We start from the raw sequence: 12,277 nt of genomic DNA, 5'->3' as shown, positions 1-12,277 counted from the left end.
ATCAAGCGCCCTTTTTAAAGGCCCAGTCGCCAGAGGAAGAGGCGAGAACGCTCTTAGTTGATGGAAGATAAGACCATGAATCGCTACAGAATGGTAAGCGTCATTTGATGGATGTTTTATGGGCACTTACCTGTCGCAAAAGTAAACAAATTAAGAGCGCTCTCGCTGTGAATATGGGTCAGTATCGCCGGATCGGGGTGATCTGCACATAGTGTGCGAATACAGTCAGTCAGTAGAGGAGGCGTGGGTCGGATAGGATGGGACTGGATTGCAATCATGAACTCCTCAGGTGTTGGTGCTTGGAAGACAGCTTCGGGGCATGTGAGGTCAATAGTCATTTCCTGCAAGACCATGCGCGGAACAGCGTTGTGGAATATCACAAACGCAGAATCGAGCAGGAATATATGGTTGAAAGTGCTGTTTGGATCAGCTATGTTCATTTTCGGCTGGGGAGCGCAACGTCTTACCGAATCATCTCCTCCTTCAATATCCATTCTCTCCACTGAGCATCGTTGATCATTGTACCCATGCTTCGGCTGTGGGTTGCTTGAGACAGGCCCATTGCTCTTGTCGTCTGCTCTTGTCAGTCCTCCGTAAACATGGAAGTGCATCTATCTTACCGCAACGAACGAAGTGAATCGATGCCGCTGCATTCGTAGTTTGGCGGAGTCACTCCCTTCCCATTTTTGCAACAGGCACATGAAGCAAGCTGCTTGTAATGTTTCGACATTCTGGCGGGTACCCAATTGATCATCCTTCCTCGTTCCAGTGAAAGCTACCTCTGAGAACAGCGGGCCTGAGAATATGAGCTCTTCCACCACATCCAAAAGGTGCTTTGCAGCTTGATGATCTGATTGTTGAGGAGACATGCATGCTCCGATAAGTGCCATTGTTGCGAAGAGTAAAATCCAGCAGTTCCCCAAGTCAAAAGTCGCTCTGTGGATGATCGGACAGTGCCGATACCAACGACTCCAGAACAAATCAAGACACCGCGTCAGGTTTTGCGGCGAGAGGAACCCGACCATGTCAAGAGAATACAGGTCGAAATGATTGGACTTTTGGCTCAGTAGTTCCCACAATTGACTCGACTTGTCAACCATCAATGAAGAAAGATCAATATCTCCCCAGAGACTGGCCACTTCGTTTAGATAGCAGCTGAATGGGTTTGAGACCGTAGAGTCTTCGAATGGAAAGCCTTCGGATGCTAGATTGTCAAAATCTACATCGACTGGAGATAACTGGCTTGTGCCATAGTTATACGCCTCGTTGAGTCCAGCGGCTTGGGTGAAGTTGAGAAGGAAATCGAACCGAGTCTGCGAAGCCTGTGCGTTTTGTGTATGGGAGTTGAGGTCGTCATTCTTCCAAGTCTTCTGTCTTTGACGACGCGACTGGACGCTGTCTGCTAATGTATCTGGCTGTCTCTGACTACTGCCCTCCGAGAGCCTCCGGAGCGCTTGTGCGCCATTATAGGTACATTCCGTGACCCGTAGAGAGCACTCGGAGCATGGCTGCCCCGCACTACAAGCTCGCTTACGAGAGGTACACTGATCGCATGCTTGTTTTCGCTTTCCGGATAAGCTGCGCTTTGGGATCTGAATACCGGACGCTACTCGTTGTGGACAAGTCTTCCAGTGTCGTCGCAATGCATCGGATCGCTTGTACCGAGAGTCGCAGAATAAACAAGTATGTGGTTTGTCATCGATATGAGTTAACGTATGTCGTTTCAGGTGCTCGGCTCTTCGAAATGTCTCAGAGCACACGGAGCATGTCAACACAGGTGCACTAGCCTGCTTCATCTCTGCTTGTGTTAGGAAGTGCATGAATGATCCGTGATGGGACCGAGTCGGTAAATGCAATCGGCTCCGACATGACGTAATCAGTCGCGATCAAACATTACGCTTGGCATTATTGTCTGTATAAAAGCTATTTTATAAAACTGTAAAATAATCAACTTGTTATAAAAAGATAGATTATCTATAGCTTTTTACTATATATATCTAATTCTTACAGGGAGTATTATTTTATTGTACTGTGAATATTTAAGACTACAATTAAAGACAACTTTGCGGGAATCAGGATTATATATTTTCATGTTTTTAGCGTATATTAAATTATCACGAAACAAGCTCATATGTAGATATTGTAATTTAGTACCTCGGCTACTGTATACCATACTAATTAAGCATAGAAACCCAGGGTTAAGCCTGAAGGTCAAAAAGTACCTACGGGGCCGGTTTTGGTTTCCGTTCAGGGGTTCAAGCAGCAATTCAGATTTGAACCACGTTTAATTCTCGAGTCGGCCCTTTGTGTGTTCTGCTAGAAGATCCACAACAGCCCGATGGCCCTGCGCCAGAGCTCTCGCCAATGGCGTACGGCTGTCATTATCAGGCAAGTCTATCGTCGCATTGCTGGCAAGAAGGCGCCGCACGACGTCTGGATACCCTCCGTCCGCAGCGTACCACAGGGCTGACCGACCGTGCTCAAGGTCAATCAAGTCCACATCCTGCCCTTGGTCAAGAAGGAGCTGGACAACGTCCGCATGCCCATGCTTAGCTGCCCTTAGGAGAAGTGGTGTCCCATATTCGTCTTGGTGTAGTAACGTCTCGTCGTGTTTGAGAAAAAGGCCTACCATTGTTGTTTGGCCCCGTTCCACGGCCCACGCGAGAGGGGTCCGATTATTTCGATCCAGCCGCCGTGGATCGGCTCCCCTGGCGAGTAGCACTCGTGTAGATGCTATGCTGTTCCAATAGACTGCCCAGAACAACGGCGTACGGCCTGATTCGTCCTCGGCCTCGATGTCCACATCTCTTCCCAGCAGAAGTTGGACTGTAGAGGCATGGCCCTTGAGTGCCGCCATCGCGAGTGGAGTCTTGTGGCTGCGGTCCTTGTGGTCAGCGGTGGCTCCATGGTGAAGGAGTATCTCTATAGTGGTATCATGGCCATGCATTGCCGCCCATGACAGCGGCGACCGACCATTTTGGTCGGCTAAATTTACGTTCGCATGGTAATTGATCAGGAGCCTGAGAACTGCATTGTGCCCTCTTTTTACAGCATGTAGTAGTGCCGTTTGGCTATCCCCATCTGCTGTATCCACCTCGGCGTGGTTCTGAAGGAGTAGCCTGACTACCCTGTCGTGTCCATGCTTTGCAGCCTGGATTAGCGGCGTTTGACCATGTCTTTCTGTCGAATTGACGCTTGCGCCAAATTTCAGGAGCTCTTCGATTATTGAGTGGTATCCCTTTGTTGCAGCTCGTAGAAGGGGCGTCTGGCCGAGACTATCCGCCGCGTCTGGATGAGCGTGGCTTGTAAGAAGCAGCCTAACCACTGAAATATGTCCTTCTCTCGCAGCTAAACACAATGGGGTCTGGCCATGTTGGCTTCTGAAATTAGGGCTTATTCCTTTCCGGACCAAGGCTTGCACCACCGGACTGTCTCCATTCTTCGCCGCCCACGCAAGAAAGGCTTCGCCATGATCAGCGTGAATCAAGATGCTGTCCTCGTGAGATTCCAGGAGCAGCTTTGCCACGTTCATATGCCCACCCATAATGGCCTTGGCCAACGGCGTGTAGCCGACCTCATCGCTCAAATTGAGAACGGTATCATTTTGGACGAGTTTAACTATAGTCTCATTCCCTTGTCCAGCAGCATGCCACAGAGAGGTTCGGCCATGCACGTCCTGGGCGTCATTCTTGGCACAATGGCTAAGAAGCAGTCTAACAATTCCCTCCTGCTGTTCGACTACCGCTTGAATCAAGGGCGTTTGGCCATTCCTATCTCTTGCTTCGCAATTGGCGCCCTTCTGCAATAGTAGTCTGGCCATCTCAAGACGATGTTTCCGAATTGCATGGGATAATGCCGCATGGCCATTCGTATCTTGCACATCAATATCAGCCCCATACTTTAGGAGAAGGATTACCACATGTTTATCTCCATCGGCCACTGCTGACATTAGCAACGATCGCCCATTGGTACCCATAAAGTCCGGATTGGCACCGTTGCCTAGCAGCAACTTTGCTATGGCTAGATCACGACTGTGTATGGCATGGGATAATGGTGTCCAGTGGTTACCATCCTCGACGTCGATGTCTGCGCCGTGATCAAGAAGCACCTCCACTGTGCCTGCATTGCCCGAGCGAACTGCGGACACCAAAGGCGTTCGGCCATATGGGAGTTCTTGACTGACTCTGGCGCCGTTTTCCAGAAGCAGACAAACCATATCCTGGTGTCCATTAAGCGCAGCAAGCGATAAAGGCGAGGCCTCAACGATTCCATCCGGGTTAACGGTTGCACCTGCAGCAAGTAGTAATTTTACTGCTGCTTGGTCACCGTGTGCAGCCGCTTTCAACATAGCCGAGCGTCTGTGACCGGTATGCGCCTCCGAGTCATTTGCTAGTCCCTGTTCAATAAGCACACTCAGAAGGCTGCGATGGCCCCTCTCTATAACCCAGTTGATTACGGGTAGCCACCCACCTGGATGGGTGGTCGCCCCTGGGTCTTTCCTAAGCAGCATGAGAGCCGCCTCGGGGCAATTCTTGAACACTGCCCACTTAAGACAAGTGTTTCCCAAATGATCCACAGGATGAAGGCTGGCTCCATTGTCGACCAGTATCTGAATTATGGAGCAGTAATCCATCGACGCGGCTAAGATTAATGGTGTTCTCCCAAGTTCATCTGTGCTGTTGACGTTCGCACCGCGATTGACTAGTAACTGTAATGTTTTCTGAAACCCACCTCGCGCGGAATATATCAGCGGTGTTATTCCCTCGGAATCTGGTAGATGCAGGTCTGCGTTCCTCTCTAGCAGCAGCTCAACAGCCCCGACCCTGCCGCTCTCTGCGGCATACGACAACGGCGTTCGCCCCCTGACATCCTGAGCATTGATATTGATTCTGTCCCGGAAGATCTGGACAGCGCCTGTAACCCCAAGATATGCTGCCAAATGAAGGCCCGTGGCTTCCATCGGCTCGTCGCCATGATAATCTATCGAGGCCATGTTAAAGTCCAGCAAGTGACGACCTCTCAAGTACGGCGCATATAGCATGTGGGGCAGGGTCATAAAGGTGGCGAATAATATCTGGCTCGCCGCGTCCGTTTGGGCAGGCTTCTTCAGAAACTCGATCACGCTGTTGGGGCAAGCGGAGGATAAGGAGGCATGGTATCCCCAGTTGTATGCAGCGTACAGATATAGCGGGCTGTCCTCCAGTCGTCGTTCGACCGCCGACGAATACGCGCAGCGGCCACTGGCAAATATATCGAACGATAGATATGTGGCACAAACATCTGTAATCGCGTCGTGGGCGTCAGGAAACCATCTTTTCTGCGTCCGCTCAAAGTATTCCTGCGTCGTGTAGTGAGCTAGGCGGATGACCTGGCTTTCGTGGTCAACCGTAACCAGTCCGCGACATACCGAGACCAAATCATTCAACTGCGGCAGATTGTCCTCGTGTAGCTTGCTCTCACCCACTTCGGTGGCAAGTGCATGTCGGAGCTCCTTGGTTGTGAGCGTCCGTCGTGCGCACGTCAGCCAGGCGAGGACCTCTTTCGCGAGCAAGGGGCTTTTGCCTATTTGCGCTTCGACACGCTCCATGGCCAAATCATATGTCTGGCTAATTGCCCCGGATCCTGTTGGTAGGCTGTCCAAGGCAGCGCGGATTGATCTGTCTGATTTCTCTCCAACCAGTGAGTCGACGTGGAATTGCGCCAGGAGAAACCTATAATAGTGGTCAGAATACCGTCTCAAGCTAGCTTTGGAACGGGGATATTCGCATACATGCCGTTGGCCGCCTTGGTAACCGCAGCTTTGATCTCATCTTGGAGCTCCGGGCAACTAGCGACAAATTCGGGGAGTCGAAACATTTGGCCATCTACGTACTTGCATAGGTCTGATTCATCGGCACGGACTTGGAGGACCGGACATCCGTCAAATGCGTCTGTGTTTCGCGGGATAAATCGAGAGGTAGCAAGAACACTGGCCTTGGCTCTCTTTTGCAATGACACCATCTCTGACAGGAAGGTTGAAAGGGAGCCATCGGGTTTCTGACATTCATCGAGTGCATCGATGATGATAAAGACCCTGGAATAGCTGGCCGCCACTGACTGCAAGGCTGTGGAAATCTCATGGAGCGATGGCCGAGTCCCCTGCCTTTTATGTCGCAGATGGAGCGCCTTTACGTTGTCTGGTAGCGAACAACGCTTCCGAATTATCTGCTTAAGAAGGCTAGCAAGCATGTGGTGGGCACTCTGGTCGTTGCTTCGCTGATAACTGCAATAGACGTAGGCAACGGCAATGCTAGGATCATGGTCACATCTTGTAAGGAGATGATCCACAACGATGGAGGCAAGTATTGTCTTGCCCGCCCCCGGCATGCCCGTACAGAGCAAAGTCTGCCTGTCCTCGTCAAGAAACCGCCGGAGCTCGGCGGACTCGAGAGGCCACTGCCCGGTGCCTGGGTGTCGCTTCTCGAGGTTGTCAGTCTGTTGTGACCCGTAGTCCGTTGCACACAGCCAGTCCAGGGCTTCTGTCATCTTCCTCTGTTCCTGCTCTGGGACCCATCAGCTCAGATGCATAAAAGAACTCCGTCATGACCTACCATCAAGCAGAGTTTCCACGTGGCCGTGTGTCTGCGAAAATCCTTGCTGCACCTGGTCTTGCAGACCATCCACTATTGATTGTCAGCAGCTAGGGCTTATACTTCTGCCTTTTAGACAGCTCAGATCGATGGCAGCTTTACTTACATCGCCTTGTTACCTCTCGTACCGGCATATCCATTGTATCCACTTGCTCGGGCGTGATAACCCTGAGCAGATCCTTTGCATACGCAGCCGCTACCACAGCAGCGTAGGGCTGCCAGCCATCGTGTTTGTGGTCATCGGAGTAGTCGCTTATACCTCGGACGACAACACAGGGAAAGTTATCCATCAGACCTGCTGCCTCCGTCTCGAAGCAGATAACGTTCCAGTCGGCTCGCAATGTATCGCGGGATTGCGCGGACTTCATGACAGTATTGCTCGAGCCGATTAGTCCGTAATGGACCACAGGATCCCTTGACTGGCGGTCTAGTCGAGTACACAACTGCCCGATATCGCATGTCGAACAATCATCTCCACCAGCATGCGGATAAGCCGAGTTGAAGAGCAAATCTCGATCTCTCCCCGGAAACCGATAGTCACTCAGGGTAGGGCGCTGGGTAGCTTGCGTCGCTGCCTCACTGATGTATTCGCCCATTTCGCCATCTTCAAAGTCGTGGTCGGATTGTAATCGTCCAACTGCCTGAGAGAGAATGGGTGGTGGCTTGTTCAAGTGGGATTCAATCACCAATGCGCCATCATGCTTTCTTCTCCCCCTGTCGTATTGCACGACACCACCTTGAACACGGCCAGGTTAGCACCGTCAGGCAAAGGTGTTGGCATAGCTTACCGTGACCTTTCTCCGCCTCACTGACAACAACGTCCCCAAGCCGAATGTCCTTCCGTGGATCACTGGTGTTTGGCGCTGAGGGAGCCCCCCCCGCCGATGCCAACCATGAGCCCGAACCGAATGTTGGGAAAACTGCGAAGAAGATTCGCTGCCGCATGCGCTGCAGCATTCGTCTCCTTCCCCACGCGTGCGATCACAATATTGTGGCCCTTCATGCGACCAAGTAGGTAACTGTTATCGTCCCCCCTAGCCCCCGCAAGCGTCTTGTGTATTTCGTCTAGTAACATCCTCGCTGCGTTGAACTCGCATTTCAGAGCACACAGCCACCCCACTGCATACTGCTCATGGGTTAATCCGTCCATCGTCTGTTCGTGGGCGCATTACCTGTCCTTTCTAGAGCCGCTCTGATGCGCAAGCTCAATAGAAAGGGTGGGGGGTCAACTCCCGTGATCGGAGGGGTGTAAAATCCAAAAGTCCGCAGCAGAGACATAAAAAGGCGAAGATTGAATTTGGCGCGGGGTGATTGCTTGTCCTTGTATCGAGACTAAGCGCCCAGGATTGCACGAAGCATTGGGTGGGCCACCAATTAGGACACTGGGGACGGCGGTTGGCACAGGGAACTTGCCAATGAAAGCCCTGCCGCGAACACCCCTCGGGCCATGGGTGCGGCTGTGTGGTGTCCGCTTGGACGAAATGATTCGCAAATCAATAATCCTGGCGTGCAGGTTAGCCATTTTTCTGCGCGCCTACCGATCAAAAAACTACGGCTGCCAAGGCGGTTGCCTGTCTTATTCTAGTAGGTGACTAGTACTGCCCTAAAGTCGCGCGACCTGAGTAGGTAAGATAAGCTTATAGAGTAAGTAGATAAGTAGTAGGGGTAAGAGTTACACAAGACTTATCTTAGTCGTTTGTAAGTAGGTGATTAAGATAATTAGTTAAGATACTATCTATTCTTTATGCTATAAAGAGAGCTCGGGGTTTTTAATTCCTGGCTTCTAGCAGCCCGTTGATGTTTACGAGAGCCATTCTCGCATATTCCATATTCAGCACCATAACTGTTAACTTTATAGAGTACTATTACAGTATTATGTCTTCACTCCAGGATTATAAACGATCCCTGTCTGATTTTGACGTTAAATATACGGAAGTCTCGGGATCCCTGAGCATTTGTATCCACCATAGAGAGTCTTGAAATTAATTTGGGTACAGGTTGTCTTGAAACCAGTGTCACCACTCACACTCTTCGATTGTTTTGTAGACCCTAATGCCAAGTCTTGCTAGTCTATATTGGGCGTGGCTGCGGAATACCATATTGATACATGGCGTTACTTTGATTAAAATACGCTCCTTCGTCTCGTACCTGCGTTTGATGATCCAAGGTCACTCCTTGATAATGCCCCAGCTTTGCATCTCTGGTGCCGGAGGAACTTCGGTTAAGCGTTTGACATGACAACCTTCGGGCCGCCAATCATCCCCAACTTTATTTTGGAATCAGTTGTCGGGTCGCCGGGACTGCTCGTGCCGAAGGGTTGACTTGCTTCCGAGATCCGGACCCCGGAAAGCCCAACGAACGCCATCCAGCTACGGAACATCAACGGAGCGGACCATGGGAATAACTTGACATGGGCCTATTTATTGGGACTAAATGCCCTGAGTCTCATCTCAAGTCAGTTAATTCTCCATGACCCAGACACTTTTCAAAAAATCCGAGCTTACGCTACACCAACGATGAGTCCGTCCTACGATCAAAGTACTCGGGCAAGCGAGCTTGTGCAGCAGTACGGGCCCCAAATTTCCGGGAAGATTATCCTCATCACCGGTGCCTCCCCCGGAAGCCTCGGCGAAAGCTTCGTGAAGCAAGTAGCTGTGGCAAAGCCAGCTATCTTCATCCTGGCAGGCCGCTCAATCCCTAAAATGCAGGGCCTCGTCGATGAGCTTAACAGCTCACACCCGGAAATAAAAGTCAAGCCTCTCGCCCTGAATCTGCTGTCGCTCGCCGATGTACGCAGAGCCGCTGAAACTGTCAATTCATGGGCTGATGTGCCTCATATCGACGTCCTGATCAACAATGCCGGTATAATGGCTGTCCCGTACCAGCTCACTGTGGATGGCTTTGAAAGCCAGTTCCAGACGAACCATCTCGGTCATTTCCTCTTCGCAAATCTTATCATGGCAAAGGTTCTCGCGTCGGATGCCCCTCGAGTTGTTGTCGTCTCTAGTGGCGTACATCGCGTTGGTCATATACGCTGGTCGGACTATAATTTCAACGGAGGCAAGCATTACCAGAGGTGGTTAGCGTACGGTCAGTCAAAGACGGCAAACGCCCTTATGGGTCTCAGTCTCGCCGAGAAGCTCGGCTCTCGAGGTCTCATCGCCCTTCCGTTGTGCCCTGGCGTGAGTTATACAAACCTCTCGGCACATGGGATTGATGACCAGGCTTCGTTTGCTGCGGACCTTACGCAGATGGACAACCTTTATGGAAATAAGTGGTTGTGGGGAATGGCCGAGATGCACATAAAGGACTTGGACCAGGGTGCAGCGACGCATGTTTTTGCTGCGTTCGACAGTAGCGTTGGAGAACACAATGGCGCTTTCTTGAATGATTGCCATGTTGCGGACCCAGAACGGGAGGAAGTATACCCGTGGGCAACTAGTAAGACGGATGCGGAGAGACTATGGAAATTGAGTGAGGAGCTTGTTGGTCAGGAGTTTAAGTATTAGAAAGACTAGCGATCTTTTCGGCGGTGGCTTATACCGCCTAAATATATCTTCATCATTCCTTCGATTGTAGGCTGCGTCACTGCATTCCTAGCACAGGACGCAGTCATCCTATTTTTACTATTCTGTGATTTAGTGGATTATAATTTATGTAAACTAGAATATTTACTAGTTATAAGTTTTCTTGGATACAATCCTGTCATACTTAATATTACTGTCTTTTCTAACCCGCCTTTTGATGCGAGTGCGTGGCTGATGCTAGATTTTTTTGCCTGGACGTCGAACTCGTCCTATAAAAAGATTACTATCTTTTTGAGATATAGTCTGGGCTTTTTGAGCAGATGATTATAAAGGGCTTCTAGCATAACTGGGGCGAGGTTCCGTGGCCATCCAACTTTGTTGGGTAGTGGCTTGACGCTACCAAAGAGGCGTATATTAGCAGAGATTCTAAGAATAATACACTTGCTGCAGCCGGCAGCCTGTGCCATCTGCAATATAGACAGTTCACTGTTATGGATCATATCATAGATAAGCTCATTCTTTGATGGGGCAAGGTTTGGCGCTATGCCGGTAGGGCCAAGTGTGGTTGTTAAGATCGTCCGAACTAAGGCCGATGGATTTCGAGGTGGGGTATGGAGCTGTGTGTACAAAAATTACAAGCGGATACACCCCGCTATAGCTAGAGGTATTTTATGTTAGAAACAATATCAGCCCGCTAGCAGGGACACCCCGGAATAATCCCAAATATGTAGTTAGGGTTTGGAAAACAATCTATATGTGACGGGGGTGACACCAGTTTCGGGACAGCCTGTATATGCTTCTAAACTCTTCGTTACTCTCTCTTAGCTTATATTAATGGATTTAGAGAAATTCGCTGCTGAAAGCGTAACTGTCTCTATATCAGACTTAACTGAGGATTAACGGGCTGTAAGAGATAATATACAGGCTATCTAAAGATAGATAAAGATAATATAAGCTTTTAAAAGTTACTGTAGTAAAAATCAGATATTATCTCTAAATAAGGATACTAGGGATCTGAAGATATTTAAAAACTAGAATAAGATAGTTTTTAATTCTAGTAAATATTATATTCTTCCGGGAGATAGGGACCGGGATCTGCGAGCTTAACTGATCAGGGTGCTCTATCTTGGTAGTAGCCTTTTCCCCCATGCTGACAATATGCTGTAATAGTGTAATCGCCCTCTCCGGCTTGCCATCTTTCAAATACGCTCTTGCAAGCGCGCGCTGGGAATCAAGGAGATCCGAATCCTGTTCATCCCAATACTTCTGGTGGACCGCAACAACGCGGTTCAATAATCCTACCGCCGCCCTGGTCTGCTCGGCTGCCAGATAAACGCGCGAGAGCAGCTCTTGCGCTGCAAGGCGGTGCGGATACTGTTCGTCAAAGTACTCTTCACGCAGCCGGACCACATGCGCCACCATCTCTAGAGCCTTGTCCTTCTCCCCGTTGTCCAGATACGCGGCCCCAAGAACATGCTGCGAGATCAGGCGGTCCGCAATGGCTCTTCTTCATCCCATCCACCATAGCTACATTACCCGCCTGCACGTCTTTATCCTCAAGTGCCCCCAAAAGCTCCGCAAAACGCAACGCAACCAGCCTCTCAATCCTCGACTTATATTGCGGCCTCACCTGCCCCACCTTCCCATCACGGCTCGCCTGCCTCACATTAAAAACATCATTAAGAATATCCAATTTCCCATGGCACTCAAACACATGGTGCGTCTCGTACGTATACGTGTAAATGAAATTGTTGTACCCGCTCCACAGGATCGTAGATACACACAGCGAGCAGGGCTCGTGCGTCGTGAGGAAGATGCAATCCTTCACGTTGGGCTGCTGTGCAGCGGGGATCTCGAAGAATTATTTCAGCGTTTGCTATTGATCTAAATATCATATAATCGCCATAGTTCCTTAAAATAATTCCTTGTTATAGATTGGGTAATTAACCTCCGCAGGTAAGTAATTTGTTCTGAAATCCGCAGGGGAAGACGGCAGGATGATGCCGTATCAGCTACAAACTAACTACGCAGTCTACTAAGGAACGGGTGTATTTATAACCATAGAACTTCAAATACCTGATCTCTTGCTCGATCCTGATCTTCTTCCTCCTTATATCTTCC

The 12,277-nt window shown here is 50.0% G+C and overlaps 3 protein-coding genes across 3 annotated transcripts; 1 reads left to right on the top strand and 2 right to left on the bottom strand.

Annotated features, from left to right (window-relative positions):
- Window positions 1-116: 116 nt before the first annotated feature.
- ASPVEDRAFT_125091 (uncharacterized protein) lies at window positions 117-1,796 on the bottom strand (the record flags this gene model as incomplete). The annotated part of the gene is made up of 3 exons (XM_040806240.1): window positions 117-417; window positions 468-574; window positions 621-1,796. 3 exons carry the CDS (start codon window positions 1,794-1,796, stop codon window positions 117-119), a joined length of 1,584 nt encoding a protein of 527 aa, XP_040665032.1.
- A 2,841-nt stretch (window positions 1,797-4,637) lies between these two features.
- Window positions 4,638-7,893, bottom strand: ASPVEDRAFT_163098 (uncharacterized protein; the record flags this gene model as incomplete). The annotated part of the gene is made up of 5 exons (XM_040808610.1): window positions 7,418-7,893; window positions 6,736-7,365; window positions 6,591-6,662; window positions 5,771-6,542; window positions 4,638-5,711 (listed from the first exon to the last, which is right to left on the bottom strand). Coding segments are annotated over exons 1-5 (2,715 nt in total), but the record flags the coding sequence as incomplete, so codon positions are not given.
- A 932-nt stretch (window positions 7,894-8,825) lies between these two features.
- ASPVEDRAFT_38719 (oxidoreductase, short-chain dehydrogenase/reductase family) lies at window positions 8,826-10,165 on the top strand. The gene has a single exon (XM_040811764.1). The coding sequence runs from the start codon at window positions 9,146-9,148 to the stop codon at window positions 10,136-10,138; it is 993 nt and encodes a 330-aa protein (XP_040665030.1). The 5' UTR covers window positions 8,826-9,145; the 3' UTR covers window positions 10,139-10,165.
- The last annotated feature ends 2,112 nt before the right edge of the window (window positions 10,166-12,277 follow it).

This window comes from Aspergillus versicolor (assembly GCF_001890125.1).
Source record: "Aspergillus versicolor CBS 583.65 unplaced genomic scaffold ASPVEscaffold_2, whole genome shotgun sequence".
Lineage (NCBI taxonomy): Eukaryota > Fungi > Ascomycota > Eurotiomycetes > Eurotiales > Aspergillaceae > Aspergillus > Aspergillus versicolor.
This window is presented reverse-complemented; position numbering and strand designations above follow the sequence as displayed.